This window comes from Condylura cristata, unplaced genomic scaffold (genome assembly GCF_000260355.1).
Source record: "Condylura cristata isolate star-nosed mole 26May11 unplaced genomic scaffold, ConCri1.0 scaffold00005, whole genome shotgun sequence".
NCBI lineage: Eukaryota > Metazoa > Chordata > Mammalia > Eulipotyphla > Talpidae > Condylura > Condylura cristata.
Window position 1 is genome coordinate 29,455,286 of NW_004567106.1, and position 16,303 is coordinate 29,471,588.

Here is a 16,303-nt window from a genome sequence, read left to right on the forward strand (position 1 = left end):
CCATCGAGAGGCTCCAGAACTGGGTTAAATGCAAGGGGAATGATGAATTACAGAGCACATGAGTTTAGTAATCGAAGCCTGGTGAACTAAGGTCCTAAAGCAAAGAGGTTTGGAATCCAATCCAAGTCCAACCCAGAGTATTCTATTGTACTCTCTGTTGTTCCCCTGCAGTGTACCTAGAAAATCATCTATGAAGCTAGAAAGCCTATATCCAATTACATTTTCATCTATAATAGATATAGTTATTTGGAAACATCTCGAACTTCCTAGAAATTTTGGAATTTCCCTCCCCATTTTGATTATTTTTGTTACCTTTGCTTTATTTCATTCAAGTACTGTTCATAATCCTTATCTATATCAGAGTTAACAAAGGAAGGCCAAATGCTGAAAACCCTGCATTTTACCCTGCAGCCAGCAGGGAGGTATGAAAGAAGAGTAGGGGGCCTTGGACCAGCAGGATTGGCTCAGAGGAGGTTCTGTTACTTGACAAAGGAGTTTCAGGTACAAGCTATTTACATTTGAGGGTATCAGCCTCACAGCATAGGGTTACTCTGCACAGTTTCCATTTTAAGTGCTCTTAGTCTTCCCCTGCCAAGACGGCTGCTGGCTCACGTTTAATGCACTAATCAGGCTGCTCTCAGAGTCTGTCATTCAACCATGGCCGTCCTGTCTGACCTTGGCAAAGTCCTGCACTTAGCTCCTCAGGCCCCAGCCTTCTTAGAAATGACAACTTCAGCCCTCCCTTCCTTCTGTCCCTCCTTTCACTTCTCTCCACTTCTTTTTGTCCTGAAGCCCCTTCCCTGGACCCTCGATTCTGTCTGACTGCCACACTCCTTATAGAGCAACACCTACTGTGGTCTCAGGCCAGGGGACCATTCCCCACACCCAGCTGCATGCTTTGCACATATCCCCTGGGTGTTTTGCCTTCACTATTTTCCTGAAGTGGCTTTCACTAGATTCCTAAGTGGCTGTACAATGTGGTGGTAAGAGAGGGCTCACCTCTTAGTGCTCCACTTACTGGCCATGACTCCCTGCTTCCCCTCCTTGCTTGTCTGTATACTAAACATAATGCAACCCCAGGGGATGGTGCAAGTGCCCTTTAAATGAGCTACTACATGTGAAGTGCTCGGAGCAGTACTGGTCTTATACCTGCCTTCCCATTTCTTTCTGTTAATTGCAGTCATCAGCCTTTGCATGTTACAACCTCATTACGCAAACTCCAAAATTACTTCTGTGTGTGTATTAAAGAGGAGCCAGGTGTCAGTGAAAGTGGTCTGTTTCAAATAAAAGTGAGGAAGGAGCCATTGGGAGCGTTGAGGTTCCAGGCTAGGATGAATGAGAGAAAGCCTTTCACAGAAAGAAGAATGTGGGTATGGTGAGTGTTATCTCATTAGTCTGCAAATTCATTTATTGGCTTGCATGGCATGCTTCCTTTTGGTAGTAATTTGTGTCTAAAAGCAACAGAAGATATGAAAGGTCAACCCATTTTTGAGATGCTGTTAGAACTATGTATTATTTATCAGCAATTTCTAGTGTCAGGACCTACATTCCTGGGGCTGGCCTCTTTTGTTGTTGTCGAATTTGCAGGCTATTTCCATGTCCAATATAAGCTTTAAAATAAGGTTTTCTGGATTTAAATTTTTATTTTAAAGGCTTGGAAATATTGGCAGCATCTACAAAGAGAGAGTGCTAAATTGGATCCCCTTACTTAGAGACAGTTTCTGAAGGATAAAAATCAGGAAGAGTGTTTGGAGAACCAGGGCAGTGGAGCAACCTTCAAAGGCAGCAACTTTTCTTCCCATACCAGCAGGTGTTGTCAAAGCAGGCAGATGTCAAATAATTGGGGATTAAGGTTTAGATAGAGTTTGTCTTAAAATACTGAGATAACATGGTTTTTTGTAAAAAAATAAAAGCTACATGTGCTGGTACTAGAAAAAGGAAAGGCTCCAGCATGGCATACTAAGAGCGCCCACTCAAAATGAAAAGTCCAATAAATACATAAACTACCGAAGAGCCATAATATTTGTTAAGGTTTATAGCAGTGCAGAGAATTACAAATACCATGCTTTGGAAAGGTTACACAGTGCACAAGGAAAAAATGAGTTGAGGAAGTTCTAGAAAACCAAGAGATGATTTTGTAAATCAAACTGTTTTTGATGTCAAACTTAAAAGAAAAGGTTTGGCTGATATGGGGGGTGGAGTGGGGCATTCCAAATGAGGCAGGAATAGTACAGGCTTATAAGCAAAGAAACATAGGAAAAATCTAGAGAACATCTAATCAAGAAATAGAAAATAAGTTTGCAGTGATAGTTTGGCTGGATTCCTTGATGAGTACAGAGTTCTGAAGAGTCACTTAGAGCATTTGGGGAAGGGAAGTCAGATACTGAGAGCTTTAACAGTCTGAAGGTCGCCTCAGAAATAGAGTGGGAACCTAGTTTTGGAGACTCCTGGAGGGTCTCATCCAGAAAAAAAAGATATAGATGCAGATACAGATGTAGAGACAGTTATTGATGATATATGCATGTATATATACACAAACATTATGTACCTGCATATGAGAAGGCATTTGTACAATAGGAAAAATATGGAAAGTGATATGTGTGTGTTTATATGTATATATGTACATAGGTGTGTGTTACATATCTGCATATACGTAGCACACACTCTCCTTAAGAACAGCAGCCTGGCAGTCTTGCCCACATGAGAGCCCACATCCTAACCCTATGCTAATAATGCTAATAATCCAATAGTTATTGGATTATGTTACTAATCAAGGGATTGTTCTTCTGGCTTTATCTCTTCAGGTCTTTTCTCTCCGCAGTTGCAACTTACAAATTCATGTTACTTTGGCACAGATGAAAAATAACCCACACATGTATTTATTTAAAGATTCTTTTGTCCCAGTGTCTGACCCACTATTTATACAGTCACTGCCATATTCATTTTTTGTCCCTGAAGTAACTGTCTAATCCCTGTCTCTAAAACCTATCTTGTCACACATCAGATGTGTGCACACATCTCCGAATTCTCCCTCACATATCTTCATTTCTACTCATTCCATTCACATTTTTATCTCTTTTGTTTTTGCTGATTTTTCCCTGTTGAAGGAATTCATGTTGGAATCAAAATTCTCTCTGCTGCTAAAATAAGTAGCAGAAATCCAGCTTGTTAGGAAAAGATCACCAGACAATAGAACTTCTTTATTACACTGCTGTGGGCAGGAAAAGTATGGCGCTTTTAAGTAAAGTCAGGGTAATAATTAGAATCAAGAGCACTGAAAAAAAAAAAAATTAGAAGACTGTACAGAAATGTGATCAAATCTAGCAGACAATATTAATGAGGACTTTTAGTTTCTTTTTCTAAGAGAGATGAAAGACTGGGACCTCCCTGGTGGCGCATTGGGTTAAAGCACAGCACTATAAAGCTAGCTGCCCCTGCCTCAGCACGAGTTTGATCCCTGGCCAGGGAAGGTGACCAACATGGCGCTGCCTGTCTCACCCGCTGTTTCCCTCAGCAGTGTACTTCCTCAATCTGCCTGTTCTACTCCATTCTGTCTCTGGTGAATCCTCTCACTACCCCTGCACCTCTGACCTGTACCCCAGTTCTGTATGCATAAATAAATAAATAAATTTTAAAAAAGAGAGATGAAAGACTACTAGAGATTTGGTTTTTTTGTTTGTTTGTTTTGTTGTTGTTGTTGTTTTTAAGATTTATCTTTATTTACACGTAAATAAAGGCCAGAGGTATGGAGGTGAGAGGACTTACCAGAGCCAGAGCCAGAGGAGGAAACAGAGCAGGCAAATCTACTGAAATATAGTGCTAAGGGGAACAAAGGGGGAAACAGGAGAGATCTGCCACTCCATGTGGGTCAGCTCCATAGCTGGCAATGGAAATCGTGTTTTAGGAGCTGTGATAAAGCAAAAAGTATGTCTTACTCTGTCCCACCAGAGAAGCTCCCCATTTCCTTTATTTTTCCTCTAGGCTTAATAAACCTGCCTTTTTACATTCTAAGGGGAAAGAGCTTCACTACAAAGATAACATCTGACCCCCAGATGATGGCAAAAGCAAGCTGGTGTCAAAGAAAATCACCAGACACTTATGTCACAAGGATGGACATGCTGGTCCCTGCCTACTCCCTGCTTTCTTCCTTTGTAACCCTAGAAAATACCCCTACCCGCTGCCAAAGAGCAGGATGGTGGGCTTTCAGACACTGTCTGCTGCCCTCCTCAGTTTGTCGATACATTTAACTACTTTCCTTCTCCTCAAACTCCACTCCCTTCTATTAGCGGAGGGACCAGCAAGAGGGTGGCAATACCACCCATTGTGGCCGTCCTAAGGGTTCAGAGTCAGTAAGGAGCTGTGAGTACCCTGGTTACTGATAGCTGTCTGCCCCCAAGTTTGAAGGAGACAGGAAGAGGCTGAGGGCTGGAGTTTTGAGCAGGCTGGAAACTTGGGTATGAGCCACATGAAGAGGCTTCTCCTAAAGGAAACCTCCTTTAGGAGACCGTGAAGCTGAAATTGTACTGAAATGAGATGTAGATCATCTTGAGAAAGACAATCTGCTCCACTTGAATGGACGGACTAGATTTTTGTTAGTGTCTCTAATAAACACCAGTGGCAGGGTGATAAATAGCAGGAGGACATGGATTTTGAAGATTTTGATTTGGGCTGGACTGCCACCTTGGATCCCGCAAGCCACACAGAAAGCTACTAGACTGGTTCATTGAAATGCAAATATATATGATCCAGCTTGTCTAATTTATGCAGGCAGGAGGGACACCTCACCCTCTAGACTAGGTTAGGACTGCCATTCAGTTTTTGTCCTTCTAACCTTAGTGATTCGCTTCTGTTTTTCAGTCTTTGCCTAACTAGGAAATGAGCTCATTTGCATTATTAGCTTTCTGCTTTGCATCTTTACAGGGCCAGGGTTGTTCCGCTTGAAACTTGCTGTAGAACTGAGTCAACAAAAATTGTGTGTGGAATCCACAAATTGTCATACAGCAATAATGTCAGCCAGAAAGAATGAGAGCAAACTTTGAAAGGATGTTTTTGTTTTGTGTTCTGTGTGTGTGTGTGAAATTGTGTGTGTGTGTGTGTGTGTGTGTGTGTGTGTAGAGGTGGAGGGTGGTAGAATATGCTAAGAGAAATGTGTCTAGGAGTGACTGTCTGTCCCATGCATTTTTAGTAAACCTGCCCATAATCAAGATTTGCATAGAATAAAAGATCGAATGAATTTTGGAAATCTGTCCTGTTTCTGCATCTGTGACCATGGTAACAAGATTTCTTAGGATTGTAGATTTTTAGGAAAGCAAATTTTGGATGAATTGTTAACAAATATTGCAGATGGAGAGTAGAAACAACTGTCATTTTGTAATACAACCTTCAACGTGCCAGTGAGTAAATGTGTCCTCACATGTCCTTTTGTACAAAAACCACTAAACCTAACCTAAGTATATCTGGTCACCATCACCATGAACTTACTCTTTTCTGCCTTACAGAAGATTAAAGGAAATCACATTAATATCAGGGGAGGGAGAGCCCTCTAGTGGAAAATCACCAAGGCAGTGTCACAGGAAAGAAAGCCATAAAGTCAAAAAAGGAATGTGAGATTTAGTCCAGAAAATTGAACTGCATCAAGTAAACGTGATGTGACTTTTTATATCCTCCTGCTGATTTGGAAGCTATTGATCAACCATTCAGTCATGTGGAATCTTAAGAACCTACTGAGGACTCTAAGTAGATATTAACATGAAAATCAATTTTCCAAGGACATGAAATGTTCTTCGTAGCCTCACCATAAAGGCCTGGTATGGACAAGGTCAGGGAGTGGGGATGCATTATGGCAATAAATAAAAAAGTTGTGTCTTAATTAGATAAAATGACTGCCCCCATAGCCCAAGGGCTCATAATAGATGGGCTTGCTTACCTTTCTAGTTGCTTCTTTAAATAGAAAAATACACCATTTTAACCCTTATTGTCTGTAATGTTAGTCCCAAATTGGACCCTGACTATCATAATTCACTATACTATTTATCTTGTAACTAGGAAGAAAAAAAAAATCCATACCCTGTTTGTCATGATATTTCTGTTGGCCCTTTAGTCCTGTCATTAATTATTTATAAATAAAATGAGAGGTAGTAATCTGAAAACTTGTAGCTTGAGATGAGTTTTTGGTATTAATAGCTTACACAGTCTTCTTAAAACATGCAGTATAGAATCCCCGGCTTTGCAGGTGATGTATACACAGACGTAAAAACATAGATATAACATTAGGGTCAGGCTCTTGCTCATGATTCTATCATTGACTCTCATCCATGAGCCCCTTTTAGGGGTCAGAAATGCATGTTTCCAGACAAGAATTGCCGTTGAAGCTTGTACCCCTCAAAGCCTGTGTAGAATGCACCACCAGTGCCAGAGAATCAGCTATGAAAATGCACACTCAGCCAAAACAGTTTCCTTTGTTTCTAGTGTGGGGCCTGTCTAGTCAGCAAACCCATTTAACCTTTTATGAACAGACATGGCTTTAGCATGGGTCGTAAACCTTCTACACTTCAAGGACTAGCTAAGGTTTTAGATCTTCTTTGCAGACTGTTTGGCCCAGCAAATATGGCCATTTCTGAACTCTCAGAGTTCTCCTTCCTTGTGGGACTCACAAGGACATTCAGGCATATGCTGCTACATTATATACATGGCTTCATTCCTTGTATGTCTGTCTTGGCCACCCACCTCCCAACACACCCATGCTTTTGAAGACAAGACCAATGTACTATAAGTACTGGGTTAGTTCAGTCATTTCCTGTTCACTCACGCACTCTCCAGTAAACAGTTAAGCCTATGAGAGTGTCACTGCACAAAGAGAAGGGGCCCAGAGGTCCCTCTGTCCAGTTCTATCCCCAACACTGCCAGTGGATAACTGGTAATGAACCAGCTGCTGTACGCTGCCTCCTTGCTAGGAATAGGGGGCCTGCTTCCATAGCCAGGAAAGTGCACTTGAGGCTCTCGGCTCCAGTTCAAAAAGAAGACTTTACAGGCGCTTCAGTGAGGGACAATGCAGACAAGGAGATGGTGTTTACTGATCAGGATAACAACAAGGAAAGAACTCCATGGAAACTCTCTGGGCATAAAGGACTCTCTGAGTTGCCAGGGTGAGAGGGCTATATAAGTTTTAGGGCCTGGATTTGAGAAAAAAGGAATTAAACTTTATTGGCTGAGAAAGCCAGGAGCATGGACTTGGTCCAAAGTCCATTTGTTCATCCGAATGTGGTTAGCTCATTGTTGCTAATTGTGTGCACCCATCAGCTGTAACTCGGGGGCTGTGTGGGGCTCATCACCATCTCATGGGGGCCATGCTCTCTATATGCCCACAGCTCCAGTGTGAACTGGCCTGATCTCAGGATCTGTCACTCCCTGCTGCAACAGTCAGGAGACTCGATAAGCTGCAAGGAAATAGCTCAGGAATGCACAATCTAGAGGGGAAAATAGCAATAAAAATAGGCCAAAGAGAGTTAAGACAGCAGGTGTCTAGGCTTAGAGACATCATATTTGTTTAACCTCTTGTTTACCAACTTAGCCCATGGGAACAGTAAAGTTCTGTCCTTGTCCTGGGACCCTTTATAATCATGGGGACATGTCCTCTTCTACTAAACAAACAGGGGTATGATAAAGAGAAATGTAGGGTGATAAACCTTAACCTCATAAGCACAGATGAGAATTTTCCACTAAGGAAAATTCTGCCCTGCACTGAAAACTACAAAGGAAAAGAAAAGAAATATCCCAAGGGAGAACAGTCAGGATGTTGTTGTTTAGATTGGGGTTTAGAAAAGGCCTCCAAAGTGATGACGTTTAAGCTGAAAATTGAAAACAGGTGGTATTCCTGTACAGCAGGTGCTAGGAACTATTTGTTGCTGTGAGAAATGTTGAACCAGCTCTCCGATCACGTAGAGCTGACTGCAGAAGAGCCTCCTGATCGTGTCTTCCAATGTAAGACCATCCCTCCTCTCATTTAACACCAACCTCAGATATTCTTTCTGGTACTCCCTTTTCTGATAGCCCATGGGGACAAGTATCAGCTCAAGTTACAAAGGAAGTGAAGCATTTGGACGTCTGTGCTGTTTGCAGAGTTAGGACAAAGAATATTCTCGACTACATGTATGGAGTGTTTTATTAGTCCATGGGCTACTTAGTCTAACCATAACACATGCCCCTGATGGCTCATTGGTTCAAAGTGAGAAAGCACACAGCCTGTGGAATTGAGCAGACTTGGGTTTGAACCTAGCACTGTTATCTTAAACAATTTCAGTCTCTGTTTCCTTATCTGTAAAAATCAGGGCAAGCTCACAAAGTTTATTACTATGAATGTAACACACCCAGGCACAGAGGCGCAGAAAGTTACTAGATTTCTGACCTACATTCCCCAATCCTCAGTTTTCTGATCCCTCTGGCTCCAGTTTCCTTTGAACATCCCACTTTTCTGCTCTATGTTCTCATGATCAGGGTCCCTCTCTCTAAACCAGTTCCTGCAGGTTGAATCTGCGCCAGGTATAACACATAATATACCCAAAAGCAGGGAGGGTATGAGAACTGGGGACTGAGCCCCACTTAGAGCCACTCAGGGGATAGTCCAGGGCCCAACTGAGCAACATTACCAACTCCTATCATCAAACTGGGGTCCAGCAAAGGATGTGGTCCAGGAGGGGGCTGGGAACACCAGGAAGGGTGATGGTTCAGAACCAGGAACAAGGGTCAGGATATGCAGAAATCTTGGCCTGGGGGTGGTCCTGTGATTCAGGGCACTTTAAGACTGTAAGGCTGAGCACAACAGGGAACCAATTCTAGGTCCTTAGGGAGACAGTTGTGAGCAGGGGAGGAAGTGAGTCTCCAAGACTGGTAGGTAAGTAACTCACTGGCAAGATCAACCTGGAAGAGCTGATCTGTCGCGCTGGAAAGGCAGACAGGGAAGAGAAGCATGGGCGAAGAACTTTACAGCGGAAGGAAGTTTTGGCTTATCTGAAATTTGTATCAATTATGCAATTATAATCAAATCCCTCTGCTTCCCTTACAGCTAAGTGCAGATCCTCCCAGCTTGAGGAAGGTAGATCCCAAAGGGCGGAGCGCACTGCTGGCTGACATCCAACAAGGAACTCGCCTACGCAAAGTCACGCAGATCAATGACCGCAGTGCCCCGCAAATCGAGAGTAAGTGAGCAGTCAATCAGCCTGCTGTGAGCAAGACACCACAGTTTGCTCAGGGCAGGAGCCATGCTGCTACCCAGAAAACACAGCAGGCCCTCTCAGACCTGCTTAGTGTCCAGTCCATATGCATGAGCAAGTCCGGACTTCCCTCCTGGTCTGCAGACAGTTTGTAGCATCTCTTCCTTTTTCAAATGTTTTTAAAGAACCTCATGATGAGAGAACTTTTTTATTGTGATAAAATACACAGTATAAATCCACCATTTCAGCCATTTTAAAATATTCAGTTCTGTGACATTTATCTACTCTCGGTGTTGTTGAACCATTACCTTTATCTGGTTCCAGAATATTCCCATCAGCCCAAAAGGAAGCTGATATGCATTAGCATTCCCTGCACATTCCTCCAGCCCTCGTCCTTGACTACCACTAAATCTACTCTATTCTGTGGATTTACACATTTTGGGTATTGCATATAAGTGGACTCACAACATGTGTTCTTTCATGTCTGGCTCCTTACCCTGAGCATAAATGTTTTCAAAGTTCACCTCTGTTGTAGATGTGACAGTACTCCAGTCCTTTTTACTGTTAAAGAATTTGAACTGTAAGAATCCACTTACCTGCAGATTTTTTCAGTAATTACATTGGAAAGCTTTTTGGAGATTATCAGTCATTATGGGTGAGTAAATATGGGTTTATTTTCTACATTATCTTTCATTTTGAGGTCTAGTGTTAGTAATGCATGTAACAGTTGCAGTGTTTATATCCTATATGGCAATATCGATGTAACTGCTGACAAAGATGATTCATCTTATAAACAGATGATGTAAACTTAGGTTATCAATAAACACAATTAAGTACTGTATGATTTTAATAATATCAGCTCTTCACTAACTTACTTTATTACAATAAAGTATATAATAGAACATGCAGGAATACAGGATGTGTGTTCATCAATTGTTTATGTTCTCAGTAAGCTTTCCAGTCAGTATTAGGCAATTTTTTGTTATATTTTGCAGGAGTCAGAAGTTATACTCAAATTTTCAAATCCTGGAGGTAGGTTGGGGGTGTCAACACCCCAACCCCCATGTTGTTCAGCTGTGTTTTGTTATATGAATACACTACATTCTGCTTACCCACTTGGAGGTAACATTTAACGGCCACGTATCCTGCATTCTCAACATAGTCTTCAAACTCAATGAGAGAAATAACATTAAAAAATATAGCTTTGATTTCCACAAGAAAAAGGAAATTCAGAGTTTGCTTACAGGACCATAGACTGCAGCTTTTCTGTCTTCCAAAGTATGACAGAGTAGAAGTCACACTGTGTTTGGGCCAGATGGTCCACGCTGAGCCCTGATTCTGCTCCAGACAATTCTAGGAACCTTGCTGAGGCTGTTTGTTCATCTACAAAGCAGGGGAGATACTAATACCTGCTTTTTTTGTGTTTGATCAAAATAATGAACCATTTATCAATATTCTCATGTATTTTAAAATTATACACATTCTAAGTCTCAAAGATAGTCCTAAAAATATTCATTTATTCCATGCCACAGCATGTAAATTGCAACTTACATGGTTACAGGTTAATATACAGGAATGCACAAATTATTTTAAGAAATATTCTCAACATTAAAAAATTAGTTTCTGGTTAGACTTAATATCTATCTGATGATAGCTTTGAACAGATAAGTCCATTTTATTGGAACACTCACTTCCAGTCATTGCGGTGAATGCGAATGTATAAGATTAATGTTCCGAATCGGCTGGCCACATCCACCCACCATTGGGCACTGAGCCCTGTGTCACCTCGCCTATTAGTTTCAGGCCGGAACATTTTCTGCCAGGAATTCCCATCAGCCAAACATCTTCTAATTTTGCATAGCTGGTACTCACCCACGTCTGGAAGGCTGGAATGAGGCACACCCCCTCAGGAGCTCACAGAAAAAAGAGCTGGGAAACGTGCAGGGCTGAGTGCCTAGGGCCAGAGCAGGAAATAATGCAGAAGCACAAGTTGCTGCAGCTTACAGCTCAGGACCAGGCTCTGTGGTGGGCTAGTTAAAATTGCTGACTGGGTTAAGTCTGCAGGTTTCCTCTGTCTCGTCTTCCTGGGGCTAGTACACCCACAGTGTTCGGGCTTTATAATTTGCAAGGTGCCACTGGGTAGCCCCATTGGCATCTACTAAATGGCAATGTTCAGGTCCCTTGGTGTTGGTCACTTTGCAGAACCATCGGTTGATGGTGAGTTTTTTGGCAGGCCCAGAGGGGTAGCACGAGTCTGCAGGGTGCCAAGGCAGGGTGTGTTTGAAAAGACTGAGTAGAAGGGTAAGATGGGAGCTGGAGATGGGAAAGCTGCTGTGCCATGTCAAGCCATGGCCAGGGTGAGCACTGGTTGGCTGATTAGCATTGCTCACAGTCTTTTACTTCCCTCTTCTCTCCAAAGGTTCTAAAGGAGCCAACAAGGAAGGAGGAGGCCCTGCAAATTCCCGGGGCGGGAGCACACCCCCAGCCCTGGGGGATCTGTTTGCCGGGGGGTTTCCAGTGCTGCGACCAGCAGGCCAGAGGGATGCAGCAGGTAAGGAAACATTTATTCTGGCAGCCTTGTGACCCTCTTAATTTCAGAACCAAATGTGTGACCCTCACGTGCCAGTAAGACATATTCTTAGTGAACAGTCATGTAGCAGGGGAGCACATATTTAGGAGCCTGATTACTGCATGGAATTGTTCTCATGGGATCTTTTAAGTCATTGTTCTATTTAAGTCATTCCCTGGTATTGATAGTAGCTGAAGAACAACTTGCCGTATAGTGTAGTGTCCAGCAATGGTCTAATCACAGCTCAAACTGCAAAGTATAGAGCGAGGCATACATCATAATAGGGGATTTTAGTGATATCACACACTGGCAATGTGTGGACTGTGATAGTTCTCAGCCATCATATCAGGTAGGTGCGGCCTTGTAATGAAACAGCCTAAGGTGGAAGGGCTTTAGATAACATTTATTTGGAGTTTATAATTCTCTGGGTTTACAGTTTAAGGTAATCTGATCTGAACTTCCTCTTGTACCCGCAGGTTCGTAGGTGGTACTGTTATGCTATATTTCTCAAATCTCTGGAGTGTCAACTTGGACAACTGACCTGAAAGAGCCGTAGGGTCCCTCAAAATCTAGTAGATTGTTCAGGTTTTTTTCATAGCATGGCAGGGTCTGGGGAGAAGACAGAAGTATACAAAATTTTTTGAGGCTCAATGTTAGATTTGGCAAGTATTACTCCCTGCCATATCCTCTTGTCCAGAACAAGTCACAAAGACCAACCCAAAAATAAGGGTGGAGAAAGATTTGACCTCTGGATGAGAAGAGCTACAAAATCACTTTGCAATATGAAATCAAGTAGATAATCAAGAATATTTTTGCAACTCTGTCAAAGTCAAATGTGTTTTAGTAGGTATTAGATATTTTGAAAGCATTGATGAAAATTAGGCAAATATATATTTATTGTATGCAGGAAAGTGTTATTCCTATTACTGTGCACTTTAGACAACAAGCTGAGTAAACTTCAGAAATTTCATTTTCCCAGGGAATATCAAGCCCCAACATTCCAGTTATAGAATCTTCTTATCATATGATTTTGCTACCCTTCTCCATGATTTCTTTGACTGTGACATAATAGGATGCATTTACTGCTGCCACCTACTAATAAAGCCCAGCAAAGATAGGAATTCTGAAATGTTTTGAAATCCAGCATGAACCTTCTTAGAGGTTATAGTCATGTCCTCACTTTTTCCTGAAGGTTGTCAGGAAAGACAGTGCTGATTTCTTTCATATTGATGACCTCATTAAAAGCATTTGTTTCCAACTCCTTCTTCAGAATTCCTCAATGGCATCAACAGAACAGCCATTGAGATATCAAACTTCCACTAGCTTCTCTTTACAGAAATAAAGACAGGAGAAATAATCTCCAGTTGGGTTTTAATGCCAACTAGCCAGAGTCAGTCAGCAATATTCTTACTGGTCTCTAGTAGGGCAGTGTCAGATGTTTGTGAAGATCAGAATTGATACCTTTGGAGGAGATCAGATTCCATGTGGAAGTGACTGAGGAGGGCTGTTACAGGATGAAAACTTGAGGAGGGAGCCATAACAGTGCCATATCCGAATAAGACCACAGGTCTTATCTTGCAGAGCTCAACCATCCACCCCCTTATCATTTAGAGAAAGGACATCTGCTGGCTCACACCCTTCATTCTGGCCATGCTGCCATCCTTGTTATTCGTACGCCTCCCAGGCAAGTGGTAGCCACAGGGCCTTTGCACTGCTCCCTTGGCCCACTCTTCCCCAGGTGTCCTGGGTCCCTCTGTCCTTTCCATCAGGTCTCTGCTCAAGTAGCATCTGTTGAACCTGTCAGTGAGGCTTTCATCATCCCCCACAAAATATCAGCCCCACCCCTCTATCTCCATTTAGCATGCTTGTATTATCACCATCTGGCATATTTTCACCATCTGGTACCATCTGGCATACTTAACTGTCTTATCTATTGATTGTCTACTTCCTCCAAAGATAAGGTCCATGAAAGTAGGAACGAACGGTGTCTTGTTCACTGCCTTAAAAATACCTGTCCCATAGTGGGTGCTCAGTAAATATCTGTGAGTGGAAGGTGTACAAGGGCAGTATGGTTGCTTGAGCCAGTAAGCACAGAAACTACTATGTCTCTGTTGTTCACAATAAGTTTAAGGGACCATGAAAATGTTTAAATTTCTTTTAAATTCGGGGGGGGGGGAAACAGGCACTTTTAGAGTCAAAGAATACATTTGTTCTTACACAAGGCACTCATAAAATATAATTTTAAATGCTTTTTTTGTGGAAGAAGGGTCCCACAAAAGCCAAATGCCCTGGGTCTTTGAAAGACATAACGAGGCTCTGACACAGAGCTCCAGACTGAGGATCCTTGACATAACATATCTGGTAAACACTGCTGTGTTTACCACTGTGCTTAGAGAATGTATGATGTGTTTACCACTGTGTTTAGAGAATGTATGATGAGACTTCCATGAGGTTTATGGTCCTCTAGAAACATAAGCAGATAGAAGGAAGAAGAGACATTTTAGGTACTGATAACCCCCCAGGCCCTAGAACAGATTCCTTTCACATCAGCCATCGTCCTTGGTAATGTGAGCTGGCCTTTCTTCACCCACTTCATGGCTTCCTTTTTTTCTAGTTGAATTTATAGGCTTAGCACTTTTATTATGAAGGAAAGCCTCCTTCCTTCCTTCCTTCCTTCCTTCCCAGGGCACTCTCTCTGGGCTTTCTCCGCTGGCCCTCTGCCCGCGGGCCAGCCTCACCTGCAGTCCCCCCCAACCCCAGCTCCTTTCTCTCTGGGTCCCGCCTTTAACACATGCTGCCAGCTCTCTGCTTCATCTCCACCTGGGCATGAACATAAGTCAAATGAGGTCTTCTGCCATCCATGCGCCTGGGCTCATATATTATAATCAAAATGGGTTTGCCCATTTCTCCTTCAGTTAGTTGTTAGTAAACAGAGCCTCCTTTAATGAAGCCACCTTAAGGGTTTTGAATAGATGGTTTAATCCCAGTTGGATTATAAAGCTAGGATTGGGGGAGGTGACTCAGTGTTTCTTTCTGTCCCTTTTAAGGATGTGTAGTAATTGGGTATTTAGGTAGGCCTCCCCTTGTTGCTGCTTGTCTTTGACACCCGGGGGGATCAGGCCGGCAAGAGGGATCAGTACAGACATTATCTTCTATATTAACCACCTCAAAGACAATCCTCAGCAAAAGAGCAGCTGCACTCCTGCCCTGCTTTGAGAATAGCCTGTCCTAGAGTTGGAATGAGTCATGGGATCTGAGTGACTGATAATCAGAGCCAGAGGACCATCATCCACGTAGACAGTCAGATGCCTCACCCCTGCCTACTTAGCCTCAGCCCAGTGTTCCCTCTGCCACCCCATCCTCACCATCCTTTGCTTTGATTGACCTGACTTTGAGCATCAAGCACTTTAGGGTTTAGCACTTGGTTGGGTATAAGTACCCTGCAGATTCAGCACTCAAGAAGCTCAGAACCACTAATAGATGCTGCACTTATCTGATGTAAAAGCTGTGTTTCCTATTCTGCAGCACCCACTAAGTTGTAAGTGTGGGAAGCAACCGTTTTTCTAGTGTTTTTCATGTGTTTTTATGAGGGTTGCAAAACATAGGTATAGTTGGGCAGGGAAAATGTATTATCCGGAATTCCTCCTTGAGAAAATACTGTATTTATTGAGATTTCAAGTTGGGATCGATGTGGTAAAAAAAAATCTATGAGCTAATGAAGCCAGGGGACTTCCAGTCCTTGGGAATGGAAGTTTTTGTGAGAAGGGACTTTGAACTTCTAGAGGCATGGAACTAGGAGGTTCAAGGTCATTGGCCCTGGATCCTCAAGACTGGGCATCTCCCCACTGATGTCTGAGTTACCTGCTGTACTTGGGGGGTCAGGACTCTTTTGTTCTCCATGCAGAAACAAATCCTGCTCCTTATGCAGGGAGGGAGGAAGTCTCCCCAGCCCCAGCTACTGGTTGATACATCCAAGGATTCAAACTGGGACATAAGGGCTGATGACCTAGTAGATGATGGTAAATGAGTGTGAGGGTGGCTTTGAGAAGAGGAAGGATGAAGGAAGTGGGAGCACTCCTCTCTGGGCAGGGAAACTTGGAGGCCTGAGAGAGATGAAGGCAGAGGCAGACTGGATTGGGAAGGCTGGTGCTATACCAGAGACAGTCTGTTATTGGGTGGGCTTGTCTTGGAGGAAGATAGAACAGTTAATGCTGTCAGGGCCCTTGGGGCCCATCCAATTGGCCCTCTGTGTGAGGGCCCTGAGACCTCTCTGGACATGTATCCAGGATGCACTTCCCTGACATCAGCTTAAGAGCCTGAGATGGCCATTGCTTCTCACACACATAGGGCTTTTCCTTTCTCCATGACTAACTAAATCAGAACTGTCTCCCTTCCAGGTGGCAAGACAGGGCAGGCCCCTGGTTCCCGAGCACCTTCTCCCCGGCTTCCCATCAAAACCATCGGTGGCCCACTCAACACCCCTGCATCTCCCAGACTAGGCAATGCCTCCGAGATGGCACATGGG

At 43.1% G+C, this 16,303-nt stretch overlaps 1 protein-coding gene across 1 annotated transcript in view; it reads left to right on the forward strand.

The window, feature by feature from the left end:
* Positions 1–8,197: 8,197 nt before the first annotated feature.
* The window catches only part of WIPF3 (WAS/WASL interacting protein family, member 3), a 26,172-nt gene continuing 18,066 nt past the window's right edge, over positions 8,198–16,303 (forward strand). The window contains exons 1-4 of the mRNA XM_012720752.1: positions 8,198–8,224; positions 9,062–9,194; positions 11,629–11,760; positions 16,176–16,298. Of these exons, the coding sequence (XP_012576206.1) occupies positions 8,198–8,224; positions 9,062–9,194; positions 11,629–11,760; positions 16,176–16,298 (415 nt within the window). The remainder of the gene's footprint in view (positions 8,225–9,061; positions 9,195–11,628; positions 11,761–16,175; positions 16,299–16,303) is intronic.